This window comes from Serinus canaria, chromosome 1, assembly GCF_022539315.1.
Source record: "Serinus canaria isolate serCan28SL12 chromosome 1, serCan2020, whole genome shotgun sequence".
In the NCBI taxonomy this organism is placed as follows: domain Eukaryota; kingdom Metazoa; phylum Chordata; class Aves; order Passeriformes; family Fringillidae; genus Serinus; species Serinus canaria.
Genome location: NC_066313.1, coordinates 62934255 through 62957533, shown reverse-complemented (window position 1 = coordinate 62957533; position 23279 = coordinate 62934255). Strand labels below are relative to the sequence as shown.

Sequence of the window (23279 nt, the reverse complement as noted above, 5' to 3'; positions counted from 1 at the left end):
ACTGCCCAACAGAGATGTTGGCATATGCACAGTGGAATGTTTTGTTTTCAGGTCATTTAATGAAAAAAAACTGGAAAGAATCTTGTGTTATTTAGATCAGTATTATATCTGCTGTAAATAGCAGTTACTTTAGTTTAATATGTCCCTTGCAATTATTATGCACTATTACAAAGTAACTATTGAAAAGTTTAGCCTGATGAACCTTAATTTTAAAGAAAAATGCCAAAATTCAAACCAAATTAGTGTGAGCACAAGAAAGGTTCTCAAAATCATCTTATAGTTAGTCACTCACCAGGAATATAATTGCTTTGATCTGACCTTGGAGAAACAAAGGTTAATAATTCCACAAAGTCCTTAATAGTAGTTCAGTGTTTGGCATGGGAGAATTAGGAATGTATTACATTCATATAACCACCTGCAAAACTTGATTGTATGGCTGATTACAGCCTCCTCCAGGAGTTCTGCTCCTTTGGCTTTCATGCATCATATAATAAACTATCTGTGGCATTTTCTCTTAGCAGAATCATTAAGGCTTATTACTAATTCAGTGCCCTGCTCTGATCTTTTTTGCTTTTGCACACAAATTCATATATCCTACGTGGGGGTCTCATACAGTTCAGTGAATGTTCCATTTAATTCAAATTGCATCATATTCTCTCTTTCTCAAGCAAGATTTACCTTGTTATTTTACATCCTGCCTGTAAAGAGAGACACTCTGCACAGGTCTGCTTTTCTTTCTGTGGGGCTAGGCTAGCCTTAAAAAGATACAAACTAGATAAATAAATGTCACTCTTATAAGAGAAAATAATGAATCTTCACTGAAATAACGAATATTTATTGCAAAGCCACTATTTTTCCTGCAGTCCAAGGCAGATGCATATGCAGCTAGGATGCCTTCCTCTTCAGAAACTAAGTCATTGGTAGGAGACAAAACAGATGCTAAAAACATTGCTTATTTGCAGAGTGGGAACTCGATGAGGCTATTTTCTCTTGCTATACTGTGGCCAGGGTCCCAGATGCTTGGGCCACACTTCTATTTTGAATGTTTACTGCACATCTACATCTTTTAGTGCGTACGCCTCCACTATGCCCTTCTCTTCATCCATCACCCACACAGGAAAATTTTCAGACTACCTGGCTGTTGACTGTTGCACAGCTGGAATGACTGTAATTTGTGATAAGGTCTGTCATTCAGGTTTTGGAATAAGAAGCCATTTGTCTCTACTACTTTTTTTTTCCTGTAAGTTTTGTAATGAATGATAAATTCTACATAGATATGCATATAATCTAGCATGGTATGAATTAATTTGGACATGCATGAGTATTTCAGGCCAGACATAACAAGTTAATTAGTCCTAACACATGGCAGAGACAAGCAGTAGTGTGACTCCATCTAATTTAAGCTTTTAAATGTAACATATGCACCAGTCTAGACAGCGGGAAGTGGTGTGGATAATGCCTAGGAAAATCCACTGCCTATTTTTTAAATGCGTAGCTTCCACAATTAAGCACAAAAAAAAAAAAAAAAAAAAAAAGTGAGCAATAACTGTCTTCTCTCTTGTGGTCAAGACTGCAAAAGGTAATAATATCCTATATTTTTGATTATGACTAAAGTTTGCCTTTTCATTATTATCTTTAGTGGGAGATGAAGTATGAGAATCCAAACGTGTCTCACATGGTTCTTGGCGCTTGTATGCTGGGACAGGAAGGAAGCTCTCGTGCAGTGCTGTTGGAGCAGTCTAGAGATGCTCCCAAATGTAGGCTTCAACGTAGACTACACACACAGACATGTGTGCACATGTGCCTTCCTGTGTGTTATCAAGTGTATTCACATACTTCTTTACTTCCACATATGTGTAATCTGGAAGGATATTTAAATATACACATCTGACTGAAATTAAAGAAAGCTAACACTAAATAACTTTTTGGGCAGCAGCCATTACAACAGCTGACAAATACGTACTATACTCAGCAGAATAGAATACCAAGCCATCTCTGCTCTTAACTTCCTATATTTCCAATTTGAAACCTTAATAACTTCTTATTAGCTAGTATTTGGGTAAGATGAAATTTCTTTTGACTCAGTAGACCAGCTTCAGATAAATCTTACATTATTGGCTGCGTTTGTTGAACAGAGAAGGGTTTGTTCATTGTGAAGATCACAAGCTAAATGACCTAAGACATTTTTGCAAGTCAGCCATATAATTGCAATGCAAGAATAATTTTCATACTTTAGCGAAGACTAGGGAACTGCTCAAAATTATTAAATAAAGGAAGTATTAATATACTTTGTTGTGTCTTTTAAGGCTAAGGTAACAATTCAAAATTTAATGCCAAACTAACAAGACAAGAAAGTAGGAGCAAAACTACTATATTACCCATCAGCACCATTTTTTTCTCAAAGTTTTTGTTGCTTGAGGTTTTCTTTGCTCTTATGCCTTATTAGTGATTAACTTATTCTTTTACTAATCCATTTGATCTAAGAAAAGTACCTTGATTGGCATACATAGTTACTGTCACATAAAGAGAAAAGAAAATATTTTAAACTGCATGCTTTCTGCCCACAATATTCTCACTAACTACAAGCAAATCATATATTAAGTGTGACTTAATAAAGATATTTTGCACACTGCTAAATTACAGAAGCACTTTTTTTGTCCAAAAAATTCATGCTGTCACATGTCTGGTTTCATCTACATCATCTACTTAACTAGACAGTACCTCAAATTTGTCTTAGGAAGTTATTAGCTATAATAAATTACTTTTGTGAAACTCTTTTGCAATGGGAAGAATGAAAAACTCACTTCAAGGCCTGGTTCACCAGTTACCAGCCTTAAAATTTTTTTGATTGAAAATTTTGTCTCTGTTCTTACCATGTTTTACTCTAAATGTACTTTGACCTATAAATAGTTTTATAACTTCATTTCAATCTGGAGAAGTTATTTCAGGTTCTTTTATGACAGTTTTAATGCTGCTGCTGTTTTATAGATATGGTGTTTATTAACTTCTAGTTTAAATCAAACTCTTTTTTTCAGAAAAACATTTATTCTGTATCCCACTATAGGGAAAATGAGACACATAGTGAAATTATTCTTCCTCAGCTGAGGAAACTACAAAAAGGTGTAGATGTTCTAAAATATTTTAGTAAAAAAAATTAAATAAATGGATAGTGAGACAAGAAATGGAACAACTCTATGGTCTAAAATTCTTAAACTCACAAAGAAAATTTGTATCATAAACATCATTTCAGTCAAGAACAAAGTAATTCTATGGATTCACTAAAAATTCTCATTTAATGACAGGTTCACTGTGTGTCTTAATAATGGAGCAAATAAAGGGCCTCATGCACATGCTATAGTAAATGATTAATTTACAAAGACTCTTTTGCCTTACCTACTTTATAGCCAGATAAAGTCAAGAATGTTCTGTAACTGTTGGATTCCACATTGAATCAACGGTCTTGTATAGAGAATGCAGCCCATATAATTCTGATTACAGTTAAAATTGCTTGAAACAAGTTCTCTCTATTAGGAAACTAAAATTTCCAGTGTAGGAAGTGTTGTCCTTATATCGCAAAGGTTCTATTGCCATTATATTGCAAATGTTCCGTATTGCCAGAGTTTCATACCTCCTTGGTGTTTCTCGTTGGTAGCTCCTCTAAGTACTAGCTTTTCCTTCTTGCAGTAGCCTACTGACTCCAGCTTTCCCCCCTTTAACCAGCCAACCCACTCTTTTACAACACTCTTCTTCTTACTGGCTACAGCTGTAGCCTGTTAGAGTCAGGCCTGTTCCTAATCTCAAATAATTGGCTCAGCTGCAACTCCATAGGGGTAAGGTTACTTTCTATACCACCTTTAATTTCATATATTTTATCCCCCTAGAGGAAGTCAAACTTTTTCATAAGAATATTATCCATGCAAAGGGTGTTTTTCTCTCAATATTTTATGTCACAGAATCATAGAAGGCCTTGGGTTGGAAGGGACCTCAAAGACCATCTAGTTCCAGCTCCCCTTTCATGGGCAGGAACACCAGCCATTAGATCAAGTTCTCAGGGACCCCATCTAACTTAAAAGTAATCACAACTAATTCAATTCCAGGAACTTACTCTATGACTATATATTTTTTCCATTTTTGGGGATGAAATTCTATTTTTAATTTGCTTCCCTACTGCATTACAAATATGTGAAATGGCCTTCCAAATTTACACACAGAAATAAGACTTCATTAATGCTTTCCATTCTCAAAATTATTGCATTTTCAACTTTTGTCAGTGAACTTCATTGGCTTAATCAAGGCAGCATGGATAAATATCTCTTTCTATAATCTGATTCCTAGGCCAGGTATGGATTCATTCAGCAATACAGCAGCCCAGCACTTATCAGAATTATTACTGTCCCTCAGTCCTACACCAAGCAGATGTCTTTTGTGCCAGAGTAATTCTCTGCTGCTCTTTCACACTGAAAGGCCAGAAAAGGGTACAAAAGGGCCTAAGCAAAATACTGGATAAGGTCTTTGATATTCATAGTGAAAGAATTTTGAAAGGGAAAACCTCATTAAGAAATGCACCAAGGGCATGATTCAACTGGTTTCACAAACCATACCCACCTCACATCAAAGGCAGTCTGGTCTTTTGAGGTTGGCTTGTCAAACTGAATTTAAAACTGTCTTTTCTGAGTAGTTATCAAAGGTTTGTAATGAAAGAACTGAGATAAATGCTTTTGATCCAGCTGGTTGTGATTTCTCCTAATGTTTCCTACTTTGAAACCTCTACTTCATTTTTCTAGCCAATTATACATATATTACATATATAAAAATGTTCAGGAATCTCTCTCCATCTTAGTAAAAGAAGTGACAAAACCCTGAAAAGACAGAAGAGGATGAGCTTGGCCTAATTTCAAATCTGTGCATAGTGTCTGATTCAGCTGAAATGTAGACTATTTAGGAATAGAAATCTATAATATCTCCACAGGCTGAACTTTCACTGTGGAGATAAAAGTGCTCAGTACTGGATGCTTTCTTTTCCTTACTTGTCTTGCTCTCTAAGGAGGGATATATGATTATTATTTTTATAATAATTCTAGTTTTGATGACATACACCATGAAGAGTACTTCAGCTAATTTAGAGAAACACATGATATTTTTCCCTATGGAAATTGTATTACAAATTTTTGACAAGCTAGACAAAGCTGAAAAAATTGTTTACTTTAAAGTCATCTAATAAAATAACCCCCTAAGCTATAAAATTGAAGTAAGACTACTAAATAGCTTTAATTATAAGTATTTCAAAAGTTTCAGATTCCTGGTTCAGTATCCTGAATATTCAGTGCTTGTTGCAGAACTGCTCCCCAGTCATTTTGGGCCTTTGTGAACATGGATTTGGAAATTTGACTGAAGACTGGAAACAATTTCTGACTGAGTTGTTCAAGCTCAGCCACAATCAGAGCTTTAAAGCAATTACTCCATTTTCAACTTTTTCTTGTTTGAACTATTTTTATTTTATCCTTGTGAAACAAAAAAAACCAAAAATTATTACTGATTCCTTAGAGAAAAAAGATAGAAACACAATCAAACTCTAAAATGGTAATTCCAAAATGTGATTTTGAAAATGAATTTTGTTCTGAATAGCTGAGAACATTTTAGCAACAGACTAGGTGGCCCCAATCACTTTATCAGCTACTTATGAACAGCATTTGCTGTCTTTTTACCAGCATTTCAAGAGTGCCTTCAGCTATATTTTATTAGCTGTCTTAATTGGAATAGAGGAATGAGAAAGTATGTTTTACTTTCAGTGTGCAAATATCAGCTTATTGATTTATTTCAGTTGAAAGACAGTGGAATAAATAAGAACTTTTCATGCCAGAAGAAATGTCAGAGTGGTGAGGATTTTGACTAGGGCTACACAAGATTATTTGTACTGGTCTGCAGAAGTGTTGGTTCTTTGCATTTTTTAAATGGTGTTCAGTGTTTACGTGTCCAAATATCTGCTTAAAAATATATTTGACAATCTCAGTAATCTTAGTCATGGTTTATATTTTTGGGGATCAATTCACTTACTGACATGTAGTTGTCTACTGACATTTAAATTGCTTCAGGATGCCAGCAGTCATGTTTTTTTCTACTGGTTTTTGTACTGTACTATTTTCCATATCTCTCAGCCTGGAAGGAATGTCAACATAACTTAAATGTAACAAAAAATGTTTTATCACTGTCTATGGGTAGCTGAACCAAGTGACATCTTTAAAAATAAAGATAAGATCCATGCAGACACCTGTATGTATATGTTTATATTTACATTTATATTACTGTGAATGGTTTTGGTTACATGTTTAAATGTTTTTAATGCTGTTGTTTAGGCTCAGATGACTGCTCTGAGTGTAACAGCAAATTGGACACTGTACACATCCACAGATTAACAGAATTGGATGCTTTAATATTGACTTCATCTGTAGATATCTGATAATCATAAATAAAATTAAATGTGTTCAGTCTGGATCCAAAGAAATAGTTGTAAAAAAGTGCATTTGCTTTAGCATCTCTCACAGAGGAGGGTGGATTCTCCTGGGTGCTTTAGAGCATAGGTATGTCTGTCAGGCACTACCAAAATGTTCTCAGGCTTCAGTGACATATTTAGTGATTGTACAGCAATTCCTTGTTCATCAGCATCCATACCAATGAAATGTAATGGCAAATGCACATTTAAATGGCTCTGAATTCATGGAGTGCTTAGGACAGTAAAAGCTTCCAAATGAGTAATTGCTTTACAGAGACAGCTTTCACATCCGAAATTGCTTAGTGGCTGGACTTTAAAATAGCCTGTGTTTCTATTATTTAATCTCCAGGCACTATATAAAAGGCAACAGACTGCAAAAAGATTCACATGGAATGAATACAGCGTGGTATTAGGGCCAAAGAACAATCAGAACTATTTCCTCCTGAGACCCATTACAAACAGTAGAACAAAACAAGTTTCTTGCCTGCAGATGCTTACAAACACAACATCATTTTTGTTAAACCATATTTTTATAATTTCAAGTTTACAATACTCTTCAGAAGTTGTCCATGACTTTCCAACGTTACTCTATATTCATAAAACATTCAGATGAAGAAAAACGACACACCATGCTCGGGGGTTATAATTTTCTTGCAAAGTAGACATGTTGCTGTTAGTGTGGGTAAGAATTTTCTTTAGTGTAAGAAGAAGCCTTGAAACTGAGATAGTAATTTTTAAAAATCCATGTTTAAGACATAACGTAATAGTCCTATCTGCAACACATTTCATATTTGATCTCTACTATATTCTAAGTGTAAAATTCACGCAAAAATGTGTTCCCATTGATAGATCTTTTTTGTGAAATTTGTTAAATATCAGACCTTGTTTTACATATTATTTGTGCTTCTTAATACCTTGATGCACAGCAAAAACACAGAGGAACTATAATAAATGGATTGCATATTTCTTCCTTGTCTGGACTACCAGTTATGAGTTTTCACTTCCACTTCTACCTCATAGATAGTGAGCTTAGACAGCAACCCTGCTTACATGATTTTTAAACCTACAGAGACAAACCTGCATGTCATTTGTGTTGCTCTTGACTTAATATGCAGGAAAAAAAGGATGAAAATATTCATTAGCAGAAATAAATATCTTCCTTCCTCTTCAGGTGAACAAAGTATTAAATAGCATGTGAGTTTGGTAATAATATTGAAAACATCTGTGTTTTTTCACTATATGAGATTCACATGATTTCAAATGTAATGTATTTTCTTTTTTTCTATTGTCTGATGTCAGATAAAAAACCAGATACTCATTTTTATTTCTTTAATTCTGAGCTCTTGTTTTGTCAACATTTTTATTTGCTTGGACTTTCTTAGGTTATATTCGGTTGGAGGTCGGGATGGAAGCTCATGTTTGAGTTCAATGGAATATTATGATCCTCACACAAATAAATGGAATATGTGTGCTCCTATGTGTAAGAGAAGAGGAGGTGTAGGAGTGGCTACCTGTGATGGCTTTCTTTATGCAGTTGGAGGTCATGATGCTCCTGCTTCTAATCACTGTTCTCGGCTGCTGGACTACGTGGAAAGGTATCAAATTATACATGCATCTTTAAAATACAAAATAATATCTAGTAGCATTATTTTATTAATTTAGAGATGGTAAATTTAAACAATGTTCTTAACCCTAGAAATGTCTAATTAGTACTTACTTGAAAAATTCTATAAAGGTGGGTGAAAGACAATCTCTTTGAAACTTATTGTAATCCCTTTTATTCACAGTACTATTATATATTACCACAAACACAAAAATCCACTCCTTTCACATCCCATTTAAGTAATTTTAGGACACTATATTATGCATTGAAGTGTCACAAACTAAAAATTGTAGAGATAAAAGTTTTTCCTTTAAATAATTTTTTACACAAATTGACTTGTGTTTAGAATATTTTCTAACTCCAAAAACAAAGCTAAGCAAAGAAGAAATAAAGAACTTTTTGAATGATGGATATTCACAGTACAATGAATTCTTTCCTTTATCAAAGAGAGGGACAGTTAATCAGGAAATCCCATGATGCCTGTACTTACAGGGACGATGCTTGTGGACCTCTATTTGTGAGGAACGATAACAAGAATTTTCAATTAGATAAATTTATATTAACACTACTAGTGACAATCTTAATGAGGTATTTTCTACTGCTTCTGCTTATTGGTACTCAGCAAGGAACTTTTATTTCATTTTTCATTCTCTGAAAAGAAAACCCTCCTGGTGTTGATGACAAACCATACTCTATCTCATTTGCCTTTCTCAAGAGAGATTGCAAAAATGAGCTAAACCTATCCTTATGCTGTTTTATATACTAGTATTAGAGTGACAATATATAGTATCCCTCATCTAGATATTTTTTCCGTTGGTAGAAGGTGTGGATGATGTACTTCATCAATAGTTAGCTTTGAGACTAAAAAGCTGGGACTAACAAACAAAAACTTGTAAGACTATAAATCTGCATTGAGTAAATGTGAATTAACTGGTAGACTTCACTGAAATGTGAAAAAACTCTCATGGCCCTCACAGTGATTGATTAGTTTATAAGATGACTGGAATGTAATTTAGTGTGTCTGGTTTTTTATTCCAAAGTAATGCATCATTTCCAAAAAATAAAAGCCCCTCAATAACTTAGGAAAACAAAGAATAGTAAGTGGTGAGGAGCATCTATTAGTCTGAGTAATTTTATAACTCTCTGAAAAGTTTTCTTTCTGTAACTATTGGCAGCCTGCTTTTTAACTAAGTCTCTTCTTCTTCAGGAATTAGCTGCTTCAGTCTTTTTGTCATTCTGATGCAGCCTGGTAGGATGTGCTTTATTCCAGTACAAATTTGTTCCTGGAAGACTATCAAACCAGACATAATATTTAAAATTTTTTTTGAGATTATGCAAATATAATGGATGCAGCAGATACAGGTTTTCTTAATGTTACCGCTGAAGTACTGCTCAATAGTAGTTAGGTATTTCAGTTTACTTTCTTCTAAGATAGATGCAATTTTAAAGGATTTCCTCTGGATTCAAGCATTCTGAAATAATAGGTACATTTCACTCACCTTCACAAGTTGGCAAAGTGCAATCTTCTATTCCTTTTTAAAGGCAAAACAACTACTTCATAAGAATTATAAAATATTCAAGATATTTTGGCAGATTTCATAAAGCAACTTTTTTTTTTCAAATGTTATTCAAAACTTGACAGATGCTAAAAACATAGTCATTTGACCTATAGTTTTTTTCCCCCTTTGTCTCACCTTGATTTCAAAATTTATTTCTTTCCACAGTAGGAGCTTTTTTCACAACCCTGTTCAGCCTGGGGCATACCTAGCTATTATATAAATGACATATACAGTTACTTTTTAGCAGCAAAAAGCATGTAAGAAAACTCAGGTATTTTCCTGGCTGTTACAAAACCAATAAGATCTTGTGCAGTTCTGTTTTGCTGACAGAATTGAGTAATAAGGATTCATTTTAGTCTTGCATACCTGTTTATTGGAAGAAGAAGAAAAAGGTCAGATGATGATGATGTCAATTATATTGTTTTCCAGCTTTAACTTTTTCACCTCCTCACCTTGTCCCTTGTAATTTAAGAGAAGTGTATGGAGGAGTCTATTAAACATTTATTACCTTTAGGTAGGTGAAGATACAATACACACTGGTGCATTTCACTGGACGGGAAACTGTTTCAGCTAGAGGCATATGATTCTGTTGTTGAAAAGTTCTCACAGCCTTTGAAAAAATCCTTTTTTTTTTTTTTTTTGGCTTGTTGCATGGTCATTTCCCTTCCACATATTCAAGAAATATTTTGCAGTATTTTCTTCTAAAGTTAGGAAAGACATTTATTATATACCTAGATATTTGACATCTTATTTTCTGAGAAGTCCCCCAAATGCCAGATTAGCAGTTAGCACACAAGTAGATTGTTTTCTTAAAATACAATATGAACAAGGTTACAGACAATTCTTTTATTGTCCAATTTAGAAGTTATACTTAGGAACCAAAGGGCTGTTACAAGCAAAACACTGTAGCATTGCTGTTTCACTGCTTGTATTAATATATATATATAATATTTCATTGTCCAAATATGTGACTTCAAACAGTATCCCTCCAAGTTGCTTTTTGATAATATGACTTACTAAAATACTTACACATTTAAGCAAATTAATAAAGTCAGACTTTTAAAAGGATTTGTAGACCAAAACTATTTACTTTCTCTACTGATCACATGATTCTATTACATAATAGACTTGCTTAAGGACAGATGAAATTCATTTTATTATACTGAGATACGCTTTTCTGTTTTAGTAATATTTGACATCTAAAAATCAGGTATCTAGCGTAACCTAATACTCCAAACATCCTTGATAACAAACTATCAAAAGATAATTAATTTCTGGCTTATGCATGTCCAAAAGAGTTACAATGGAATGACTTCAGAAATTAAACAGTTTTAATTTGTTAAGGAATATCTAAATGAAAACCTAGGTTAAATATTTCATTTTTAAATTGTCGTCATTATGCAGAAAGATTTTTACCCTCAGTTTTAAAAGCTCAGTTGTGTTTATGTCTAAAAAACAATATTACTTAATCTACTTGAGCAAATATCAGAAGGAGACACTAACTGTAATGCAGTTAAGCATTAGAATACATAGGGAGATTTTTACTGTTGTATTGTATAATTTCAAAAATTTACAATATTTTTGAAATAATTTTTCTAATAGTTTAGATGTGCTACAGGAAATACCCCACTTTAAATGTATATATAACAGATAAATAAAATTTTATACCCATCCATTCAGATATTGCTCATATATCTTTATGCTCATATATCTTTATAAGTCAGATCTCTTTATGACACACTATCCTACAAATATCTTTATTCTAGAAGGTTAGCTGAGGAAAAGTTTCTAATCAGCATCTTGAGGGTTGAATTGGGAACACAATATATCTGTATCTTTTCTTTTTGATGTTGGGAAGAAATTTTTTGGATAGAATACTAAAGGTTTGGTTTTTTCCCCAGGAAAAAAAATAACTATATTCAAGTGAAAATCAACATGAAGTGATGCTTGTCTTCTCTGCACATACCCAGTTTAATTTTTCTTTGCTCAGGTATGACCCAAAAACTGATACATGGACCATGGTGGCTCCACTGAGTATGCCTCGAGATGCTGTTGGTGTTTGTCTCCTTGGTGACAAATTATATGCAGTAGGTGGCTATGATGGTCAATCATACCTGAACACTATGGAAGCATATGACCCTCAAACTAATGAGTGGACACAGGTAATAATAACATTTATTTTTTAGAGACACTTGTGCAAACACACACACACACATATGCAGACTAATATGTAGGAATTAGCCATTAGCCAAGCTTTCTTTGAACCTTGTGTAGAAGGGTTCATGCTTTGCAATCATCATCTTATCATAAAACAAGCATTTAAAATAGGTGAGATGCATCATGCTCAAGAATGCCCATTTCTTTTTATGACTGCAAGGGAGAACTTCTGTTGACAAGCTTGAATGTAGACAAAAATGCTTTGAAGTTGGTAAAGAAGGTCATATTTTTAAATCTACTATGAATTACTGGGAAGAACATTTTTATGATGTTCTGTAGGAGATACAAAAATAATTTTGGAATATTCTCCTTTTGAAAAACCACCAGTTCACATGAAAAACCATTAATAAACATGATTGGACAGGTAGTTTGGAGACATGTAAACAATGTTGTGATTTATACAGTTGCACCAATTACAGTGTCTTGTTACATACATTTAAGCTGATTCTACTCTGATGGTTTTGCAAGATTCAGTCCCCTAAAGGTTTTAATCCTTGTGGTGTCTTGAATACTGTTTAAAATTGCCAAACATATTCTAAAGGACACTTGAACCTGTTTAGAAATACTGGAACCATTTCTGTATTGGTAGCTTTCACCTTGCCTCAAGGACTAGAGTGGAAGCATCAACCACAGTCTACAGAATACAGAAACCCCTTGCATATCAATGGTTCACAAAATTGATGACAACTCTAGAATTAATTCCCACTTTCTGTTCTCACACCTTTCAAATGAAAGATGCCAGGTGTGAGTAAGCAATTTTAAATTACAATAGTAGCATAATGTGGGTTTTGTTTATTTTTATCAATTTATACTACCATGAGTTTTGACCATTTTAAAATAATTTTGACACGGCACTTTGATAATCTTTGCATGGCTTGTTCCTGTTTGGCAATCTTTTACATGGTTTTTTTCCTATTCAGTAATTTGTGTCTGTTTTTCTGCAGATGGCTTCCTTAAATATCGGAAGGGCTGGTGCCTGTGTTGTAGTCATCAAACAACCATGACTTTGTCAGCACTGCTTAGGATTTTACTGACTGTGAAATAATTATTTTTCTATGAGACAAAGAGAATGATAACTTCACAAGAACAAGGATCTACACAGTGAATACACTGTTGATCACAAACTTGAAGAAGTTTGGAAGTGACAAAGATTAAGTATTTATGCCCTATAAAATCATAAAACAGTTCACAGTCAGTGAACAAGAAAAAAGCCCCCGGAGTATTGTAGGCGTAAATATGTGAATGTAGAGTAGTAAGTTCAGGTATTGTTCTCATGAATGTGTCCTGGAGAACTGGATAATCATGGGAAATCTACACTAAGAGTGGAAAGGAATATGGGAACAGTTTTCATGGCTGCAAGAGAACTGCAGAAACATGAAAGTATATTTAATCAATTTTAAACTGTGTTTTTTAAAAGAGAAAAGTGGGTAGTAATATAATTTTTTTGCTGTGAAAGTCTTGTCTTCAAAGGGGTTATGGTCTTCTCATTTAAATGAGCAGTTTGAGTTTACTGAAAGGTAGAGGTCAAATGGTCTGGATATTCATAGTGACTGAGCTGTGACTCTAGAGCAGGAAGAAACACAAAACTAAAAGTAGGCTTTTTTTGTAACTTCAGATTGTACTTCCTTGCCTGTGTTAATGCATCTTACAAATGAGTCCATAGAGGGGGAAGCCTGTGTGTTGAATCAAGTACTATAAAGCAGTCTGGTGGCTTCACTGGGGCTTTGTTGCAAATATGGGAGTCAAAGAAACAGTTACCTAATTCTTTCTTAATCTTATATTCAATTTAAGCATGTGAGCTCTAACCTCATTGTTTAATGCATCTACTGCATGTTGGAAGCTCATGACAAGCTGGACAATTGATCCCCTTATTTTACTGCATCATGTTAATGGATGAACTGCGACAGGCACAGTCTATAGAGACTCTTCTAACATTTCAAGAGGGAGAAAAATCCTACATTTTATTTCTTTCTGATGCTTGTACATACACAATTTTGCCTACTTAGAGCTGCAAATTTATGGCTTTCCACTTATAACTGAAAATAACTGCAAGTCAGGAAGTCAGAATAAATGCAAGTGGAATAAGGAAAATTAGACAATTTGATCTAATACATTTCATATGGTAAATATACCAGTGTCATCTGTGCTTCCCTTTGGGGTTGATAATTTCTGCCAGTAATGATAGTTTAAGCTTTGATTTGGCAGTAGATGTGGTGCTGATGCTTTCTGTCTGCTCAGCTGAATCAGTTAGAATCTAAGGCCACTACTGGAATATGAAATTCTGCTATACAGGGATGCACAGCTTCTGGGAACAGAGCACCAAATATACTTCTCTAAAGCATTGCTGATCCTATAGGAAACATTTCATGGCCCAAAAGCTGAAACTTCACAATCCTCTGTCACTAGCAATTTTGAGAAGTAATTCTGGTTGCACTAAAACGAGTTTTCTTAGTGGAAACCTCTGAAACCACTTGAGATGAAAAAATACAAAATGTGAAATAGATCTTCCATCTTGGGACATTTGATATGAAGGTTGTCTTTCCTTCTAACTGCACCAGTGTGCACAGAGGTCTTTGCTTATTGATGTAAGTTGAATTGCAATTCTGAAGCCTAAGTATATGGATTTAAATATTTTAAATATTTCTCTGTCCTAATTTGGAATCAGCTGAAAACACTTCAATATTAATTTTCCGCAGCCAGCTGCCTTTTGAATTGGAATTAGTCTTTCACAGACAAACATATGAATTTTCAACTACAACAAGCTGTTGAACAAAAAAATGTTACCTTACTAAAGATTTTGCTTCACATGAGCACCAGTTTTGGACACCAAATGAAGAAGATTCTAGAATTAAAAATGTAATTAAATATAGATGTTGGCATTCAGAAATCCTACAGAGATAGCTAAAGAACTTAAAAATTGAATTTTAATTCTATTCCCAGAACTTTCTTTTGATTTTATTATATTAATATATAATAGAAATATTATTGCTCTACCTATACACAGATCTTCAAAGTTGGATTGTTCCTATTAATTTCATTCTGTGCCAAATTTGTTTTAAGTGCCTTGATAATTATTTTCTTCCATTTATCCTCATTTCATTTTTGATTCTCAATTTCCATTTCTACTTTTTCAATTTACTTTTATTTTACCAAAATGATTCTGATGTGAATTTTTTCAGTCTACTCCACTTATCTTATTTTTAAACAATAATTTTTGTATTTGTTTTATTTTGATTATGTAAAATCTAGCCACAATAAGAATCAAAATTGGCTTTCATATTTATACAAGTGCTTCAAGTTTCTTATAAAGAGAATTTATGAAAAAAAAAATTTTTTTCTTTATTATTATGGTTACTTTCACTAAAAATAATACCAGTTTTACCTTATTCTCAAGAGGAAGGTCTTTAAGTCTAAGTACTATATAATTGTAGTCTTGATTTCTGTGATTCATTAAAACCCATTTTTTATGTATAAGAGTTTAAATCACTTCTGATGCACTAAATAGTGCTAAACAATGTTGAGTTTGCTTAAAAAAGCCGCCGTCTTTTCAAAAAACAGGTGACCTAGTTCATTTACCATGATTTATTTTCTCTCACATAATCTCTTTAATTTCAAAGTATAAAAATCACAGTGAAATCAGAGCTGCAACAAACATTATTTTTACTGAAATCAATGAATAAATTCCTTGAAATGTAGATGTTTCCTAATATGTTGGAACCCTTGTATATCTACATATAAAAATGTCAGTTAAGAGCTATTCTTTAGTGGAGCTCTTTAGTATTGACATTATGTGATCCAATTTTTTTTGAAAAGTTTCACATTGTTATCAAAGTCACAAATAAGCTACGAATATTGTTTCATTGTCTTAGCTACAATTGTTCAATAATTATTTTAATATTTGCTCTTGCAATCAAAATACTGATATTGTTTAAAAATCAGAAGTAAAATTTTTAAAAAAATCCTTTTACACATAGAACAGAGTTTTAATTCATATGAAACTTGTCCAATTATTAAGACAATATTAGGATGCTTTCAGGGAGTTGACTGCCTCATAATTTTACTCTGTTAAGCTAACATTACTTGATGTAAGGGAACAATTTTAGCATAGACAGAGGATCATTTCCTTGGATACCATTTTCTTCTACAGAAACCTGCCATCAATTGACCATTATTTTAAAAGTACTTAAAATATATCTAGAAATAGATATTTATTATAGCTATAACCTTTTCTCTATATATTATTCAGATATTTTCCATATGTTTAGAAGGCCCATATAAATTCACTTAAAAGTGTTTATGTCTTAAATATTTTCTATTATTTCAAGAAAAGTAACTCACAAAATAAATTTGAATTATGCAAGTTATGTGCAAGTTTTAATGGCTCAGACCTTGATGTCCATGAGCAAAAACCAGAAAAGCTGTGCATAGTGATTATGAATGAAATACACTTTTTCCACAAGAGAATTTACATTCTGGAAAACTTTCCTTGTTATTTTGCCCACAATGAGCTGGGGAAAAGAAATTTGACCTATGACCTATGTTATCTATGAATTTGCATTAGTTATTTCATGAGGAATAAATAGAGAAGGCATTTCCACAAAAGCTTCATAAAAGCTCTTGAACTTTTATCAAATAGCAGTAATAGATTGCATCATTTAAATTCTTAAAATATCAAATTATTGGAATTTTTGCATTAACTGTACCAAGAAAATGTGCATACACTAGGTAATGCAGGCTCACTGCCAGCTCAGAATCTCAATATGTTAAAGTAACTCCAGATATTTCTTTAAAAACATATTATCCATGCACTATATCTGTTCTAACTTAAATGAGGATGCATAAAATTTTCAGCAGAACAATTATTCTTCAGCATTATTCTAAATCCAGTGTAAAGCTGCTCAAATTGGCATAACCTAGCAATTCATTGCAAATTCCCTCATTATAGTTCTGCTTCATAGTTCATGGGGACTGGGTACACTTGGGGACAGAGAAACCACTGAAAATCATTATATCAGCAAAAGCTTGATTTCCACATGCAGGACTACAGCTGTCAGACATTAAACCATAAAGAAAATTACTAGCACAGGTAAGAATTGCAGTGACAGGGAACAATACAGCTTCCAGTCACTGGCTATTCACAGCCTCACCTTGGGGAATCTATGCAGCTGCCAAATTCATCACCTGTTAAGAGCTGCAGAAGTAGTCAAAGCTGAGGTGTCAGCAACTTGCACTTCTATCACCCCATACTTTCCCAGATTTCCCACGGTGATTAAAAAATGCACAAAAATTAAAATAGTGATGATAATAAATCCACTTTTGCAGAAGTTAAGTACTGGTCAGAATTAGGTCTGTGAACCAGGTTCATGTTCAGTGTTTTCCCTTAAGTGGCCTAGGTTGTGTGTTAAGTCTGGTGACATCTTTAGTGAACCCTTTCTAATGTCCCCAACAAAAGTGTCAGAATAGGGCTGCCTTTGATGGCCTCCAGGAAGAAATGATATTCCAAAAGTGAGATGTTTCCATTAAATAGATGAGCATTCAGTTTAGTCACTCCCACATAAGTGTCTGATACCATGTGAGAAGCCCAAAATTATCTAAGTCATCCACACTGGGCTGGCACATATGACACAGTTGAGGTTATGCAGTGGTAACAGGAGTTTGAATGGGCTGTAAAGTATCTCAGAGGATATTAGATACCTTTTTAGATACTGGTTATTTGACGTTATTATCTAACAACCCGTCTGTGTGATGGAACAACCTGAATTCAAAAAGGTTGCTTAAGCTTGAAAATATTAACTTCAATTGTCCAATGAATGATACAAATAGTGAACATAGGTGTGATATCCAATTATACTCCTCAATGCTGGCAAGTATGGGAAATGCTAACTTGCAGAGATCCTCTTAATATGGAAAATGATCTTTTTCTGCATCACTTCAGTCAAAACTTTTTTCTGTAACCAAAACAGGAGTAAATTGCCCTTACTCAGCAGTTATTGAAAAAAAAATCACCAACATTAGTTGATACTACCTAATGTAGACTTTTAGTTTGTTTTTTTTTTTTTCTATTTAACAGTAAAATGTTTCTGAGTGCAATTTTTTTAAAGGTTTGGGTGGCACATTTCAGTCATGTAGTGGAAAATCTCACATATAGGCATAGTGTGAAAACAGGCTATTTGGCTTAGGTCTTTGGGTCCTTTATTTTTCTTGTTTGTACACCTGTAGATTTTCCAGGATATCAGTTAATTTTAAATGGTCATTTGTTCCACTTGAAAGGTAAAAGAGAAAGAAGACTTGTTATAGCAGGCTGAATAGATAAACGTCCAGGTCATGATAAAGAGGGTTCTACTGCACAAATGTCCACATCAGAATTATACAACCAAAAGATTTTCTTATAGCCAGAGTAGAAAAATCACTATGTACAGGACATGATTCATCATGTTAATAGGTGAAATAAATCACACTTTAAAAATGTGTTCTCTCCATTGACTGCAAAAGTCCTTAAAATGACTAGTTCAGACAGAATTACTTAAGCTGGATAAGATGCATCTCTACCCTTTGAGAAATGCCTAGAAGGAACTGGCCCCACAAACATTTATTTCCAATAAATATGACAGGAATTTAATTTAGAATAAAACTCCAAGACTCAAATATGCATTGAACAAAAAACAATTTCCCTGTTCTGAAATCAAATACTGTCATGACATACAGAGGGTGGATTATTTGGAGCTTTCAAATTACAGGCAAAGGAGGAAAAAGATATCTCTTTGTTAACCAAGAAGGAAAAAAAGTGTTCAGAAAATTGCAGCTGCAGCTCCTGCTTACCTAAACTTTTAGATATCCTATATTTGAGGGTTAAGGGAGCAATTTAATACAGTAACCTACAAAACATATCTATATAATTAAACTTCACAAACTTTCAGAACATGAAATAGGATTATTTAAAAGCAGGATTACTGTAATCAATGGGCATCATTATTCCAGGCCCTTGTGTGAGAAGAGAAAAACTGGAGAAAAGCAGACATCTCCCACCAGATGGGTCATCTCAGCCAAATGTAGGCATACAAAAAAATCACCTGCTTACATTGTTTTCCTCTTTGATTACATTGTTTTCCTCTTTGATTTATAAAGGTGCCAATGAGAATAACAAGATTTAGGCACCTAAATTAGTACAAATACCAGCAATGAAGTGTAGAAAAATGCCAATAGTATGATCTATCTGAAATTGTAAATCCACTTGACTTGCTTATAGATTTATCCATGTTATCATTTATCTCACAAATAGTATACACCATACTACATATTCTTTGACAGCTCTATGTATATAGATAATTAAAGAGATATATTTTATGTGTTCAAAATCAACTTTTGAAATAACATCCATTTTACAGCTAATGTAGGTGATTTTTTTTTTTGTGAAAGTTCACAGTTTTGTGCAGTTCTGCACAAAGTGCAAAACACTGGATTAATTGTTCATTTCATTATAAACTGTGAATTTTTAGCACCTTCTAAAATCACAGACAATATTCTTTGCTCTTTAAAACCAGATGCTTATTTTTTTATTCAATTTTTCAAAATTGTGGCTATATTTTACATGAGACATTTTTATGAAACATATGTTATGTGTCTGGAACCTTGCAGAAAAATACATGTCAGGATTCTGTTGGAATGAGATTACAAAATGCACAATCTTTATAAATTTATTTTCTATGTCACATGCTCATATCTTTGGTTGTGTTTAGTTGACTTTAGGAAACTGACTCAGAGTTCTTAAAAAATTTATAAAGAAAATGAAACCAAGATTTTGGTTCAAAGAATTTAAAGAATAAGCTTTACTTGCTTGACTGCTATCAGTTCCCTCTTCCCTCCTAAAAAACAGGAACAGGAACTAAAAGAAAAAAAAAGAACCCCAAATAACCCAGATAAGTTCTAAGTCCTTTTTAATTTCAGTGTGCATTCAATAATTTATATTGTCATGCATTATGATTATTTGTAAAATTATTATTGGAGGAAGAGCTGCAACCAAACTGACGTAGAAATAACTGTTATGCACAGGATTGCAGGACATCATTAACTGGGGAAATAAAAGCTAGTTTTTCTAGAATGGTCTAGTAAACACAGAGTGTCAGCAGACGTGCTAGTGGATGGCTCATTCTTTAAAATGCTTCTGCCTTACCTTGCATACCAAAAGAGCTTGTATCAGGTTATGGCTGCTTGCTTTGAGGAGGAGACTGGAAGATGTGGTCTGAGTCTTTAACGCAAGAGGAACATTGTTAAAGCAGGAATGATGTGGTTAACAGCATGTCACAAACATAAACTTGCCAGTGCTGTCATATGAGCATGCAACTGTTTGCAGATGTATTATAGGATTTTTTGCATCAAATGGGTCCAGTCAGAAGTTTTGAAGCTGTAGTCGAAAACAAAATCAGTATTGAAGAAATATGTTGGGATGTTGACATATGAGTTTACTTAGTATGGAAAAGGAGTACAGAGCAAAATAAGTGTACAATGTTTTGGAATGTAAGACAATAAATACACTAAGAAAATGTATCAATATGGTTGTAAATACATTCAATTAAGCTGTCCTAAGTTTTGCAATATTTGCAGAGCAGTTTACTGAATGTTATGCTTTTACCATGCTTCCGTTATATCTTGGACATGTATGTATAGAATGCAAGTGGAGACAATAGAGCACAATGTTAAACTCTTGAACTTTGTTTGACATAAATTGTTTCTAAGAAATTTGAATATTGAAAATGTCACTGTGCAAAAATAAACATGCCTGTTTTTATGTGTTGCAGAGGTGATTCTTTTAAGTGAATATGATAACACAATTGGGGGTTGAGCTCACATATTTAAAACTTACCCATAAACATTTTCACTTGTGTAGATCCAAAGGGCAAGAATCTTAAGATTCTGATAAATATTATTATTTGTTGCTTATCCTTTTCTTAAGTCAGACTATCAAGAATATAATGGGATAACAAATAACATCATTAAAAATTCAGACTTTCAAGTTTTTTTTATTACCTTTTATTGGAAACAGCAAATGAAGTTCTTTCCCTCAAAAAGTAAAAGAAGTCTCCATGCAGAGCTATGTGATTGAAGTAGAGTAAGATCATGAACTGCAAGTGAGTCTTATATGCCATTTAATATGATCAATAAGAAAATAAATTTTCAGTGGAAAGAAATATACCTGTTCAGGCAAAACAGCTATCTTGAGTCACGTGTGTTTGAAGAGTTTTCTTGAATCACATGGATTTAGTGTACAAAATATTAACCTGGGGTCTAAAATAAATCTCTGTTTAAGGACTTTGGAGTAGTTCATATTTCTTCAATCTACCCCCAGATTCCAGATTTGTTCTGTATTTATCTTAGAGTGAGATCCAGCTGCACTCTACTGTCTGGGTAGACATTTCAGATTGGCTGAGATTCAATCAATTTGTTTTCCCAGTTTTCACGAGTATTTTGGGAGAATTATGTATTCTCTGTTTTTTAAATCCATTCCCTCATTCTGTGAAACATCGATCATATTATATACTTAAAATGCACAGGATTTATGAGAAGATATACTAAAATATGTTGAAGAAGATATGAGAGAGATGCATGACAGATAGGTTGAAAATTCTGCCAAAGTCAAATTTGAATAGAGACTCCTGAAGCGTAAAGAATGCATGTACTAGAATTTTCATTAAGTAATTTCAAACTCTTTGGAGAGACAAATACTTTAGACATGAATGCACCAATAAGCACAAATTTTAAATAACTGATATCAGGCTTTCTATTGTGGACAGCTTAAAGGCAGAAACTTTGCTGAGAATGTACTTCTCTTTAACATTTATCTTGACCTAGTTTGGATGAGAGTGAAGTGTCAAAACTCTTTTTTTATAAGATATGCTAGAAAATATTTAAGCAAGAAATCCTTTTTGTGTTCATCTGAGTTTAACTTTAGATGCAATGATCCTTTGACACATAACTTACTTTTCCCATGGTCTCAACATTTCTCTTGAGTAATGCACAATCAAACAATGGGTAATTATTTAAGATTCAAATTAATGAAAAGGAGGTTGTCAAAAACAGCCATACATTCTACATCATATTAATTATTGGAACTTTTGATCTGCCAATGCAGTACATGGCCAAACCTGTCTGACCTGTTAACATAACTTTCCAAAACAAATACAGGGGGCTTGAGTCCTGATTACTGTATGTCAGATCACAAACAAGATCATTTAACAAGGTTTTTAGAATCAAAAACATTCTCTAATAGGAGGAGTGGTTTGATTTATTAAACAGTGATATTGAATTATTTAATACTTTATGGTGCAAGATTCAGTTTTGAATCACCATATGAAAATGTCAGACCTGGGAAGAAATGACATCTATGCTTTCTTACTACTCACTCTTTTAAGCATACTTTTCTCCTTTTTTTTACGCATGTTTCATCCTGCTCTCAATTCCAGTTTTCTGTCCCATTCATATAACAATTTTCTTCCTTTTAATAAATGCTACTGTTTTGCATTTCTCTTCTTTTCCCCATGTTCTTCTTATTGTAGCACTCTACCTAGTCTCTGGGAACTTAATTTTTCTTACTGATTTTTATTATCGTGGGTTGTAACATCTCCTATGTCACTTTTAGCTGGACCTCATAGATTTGTTCTCCCTCTCAGTACTTTTCCTTCAAGTTCCTTTATTTTTCTATGTATGTACATATAAATAACCAAGAAGCCCTGCTTGCATTGTTTTGAAAATTGTTATATTTCAGCCATCCATCCTTTAAAATTCTTTCCTTTTGTCCTATTATAAACATTGGGAAAATATTTTTATGAGGATGAATTATTAGCAATATTGACCTACAAAAAAGAAAAAAATGCTAATTATACAGTCATAAAGGCTTTGTTTTTCTTTGTACCATCCTTTGTACTATAACTTTGTATACTCATGCTGCACAACACATTGCATAATTTCCCTGCCAGAAAGACTTCATGTATTTAAAAAACAGCTATTACTGTTCATTTTCCTCTGGTAATTGTGTTCATTAAAACTGTGAGGAGTTGAACAGGGGGATTCAGACTTTACAAGGGATTCTTGTTAAGCACAGTGAAATTAAGAACTACAACCACTAGCTGCAAAGAGAAGTCAGGAAAGATTGACAGCCAGCAAAGAGAAAATGATTAATTACAGGGTCAGAGTGGGAAGGAAAAAATACATTTAGAGGAGTTGAGAAAAAAAAAGGTAGACAGGAAATTTTAAAACTATGTTTAAGTAGGAGAAGACTAAATTTACACAACTACCTTTTAATAAAAGTGTTTAGACATTAACTGGAAATTTTATTAATAAACTCCAAAGGAAATTAACCCTACATTACTCCAATATCAGATAATTTTATCACATTTTGACCAGGTCTCCAATTGTC

The 23279-nt window shown here is 33.4% G+C and overlaps 1 protein-coding gene across 2 annotated transcripts in view; it reads left to right on the top strand.

Moving 5' to 3' along the window:
• The window catches only part of KLHL1 (kelch like family member 1), a 182203-nt gene extending 169330 nt beyond the window's left edge, over nucleotides 1-12873 (top strand). For both annotated transcript variants that reach the window (XM_050974172.1, XM_030235167.2), the window contains 3 exons: nucleotides 7873-8085; nucleotides 11643-11814; nucleotides 12814-12873. In XM_050974172.1, the coding sequence (XP_050830129.1) occupies nucleotides 7873-8085; nucleotides 11643-11814; nucleotides 12814-12873 (445 nt within the window). The remainder of the gene's footprint in view (nucleotides 1-7872; nucleotides 8086-11642; nucleotides 11815-12813) is intronic.
• Nucleotides 12874-23279: the final 10406 nt, after the last annotated feature.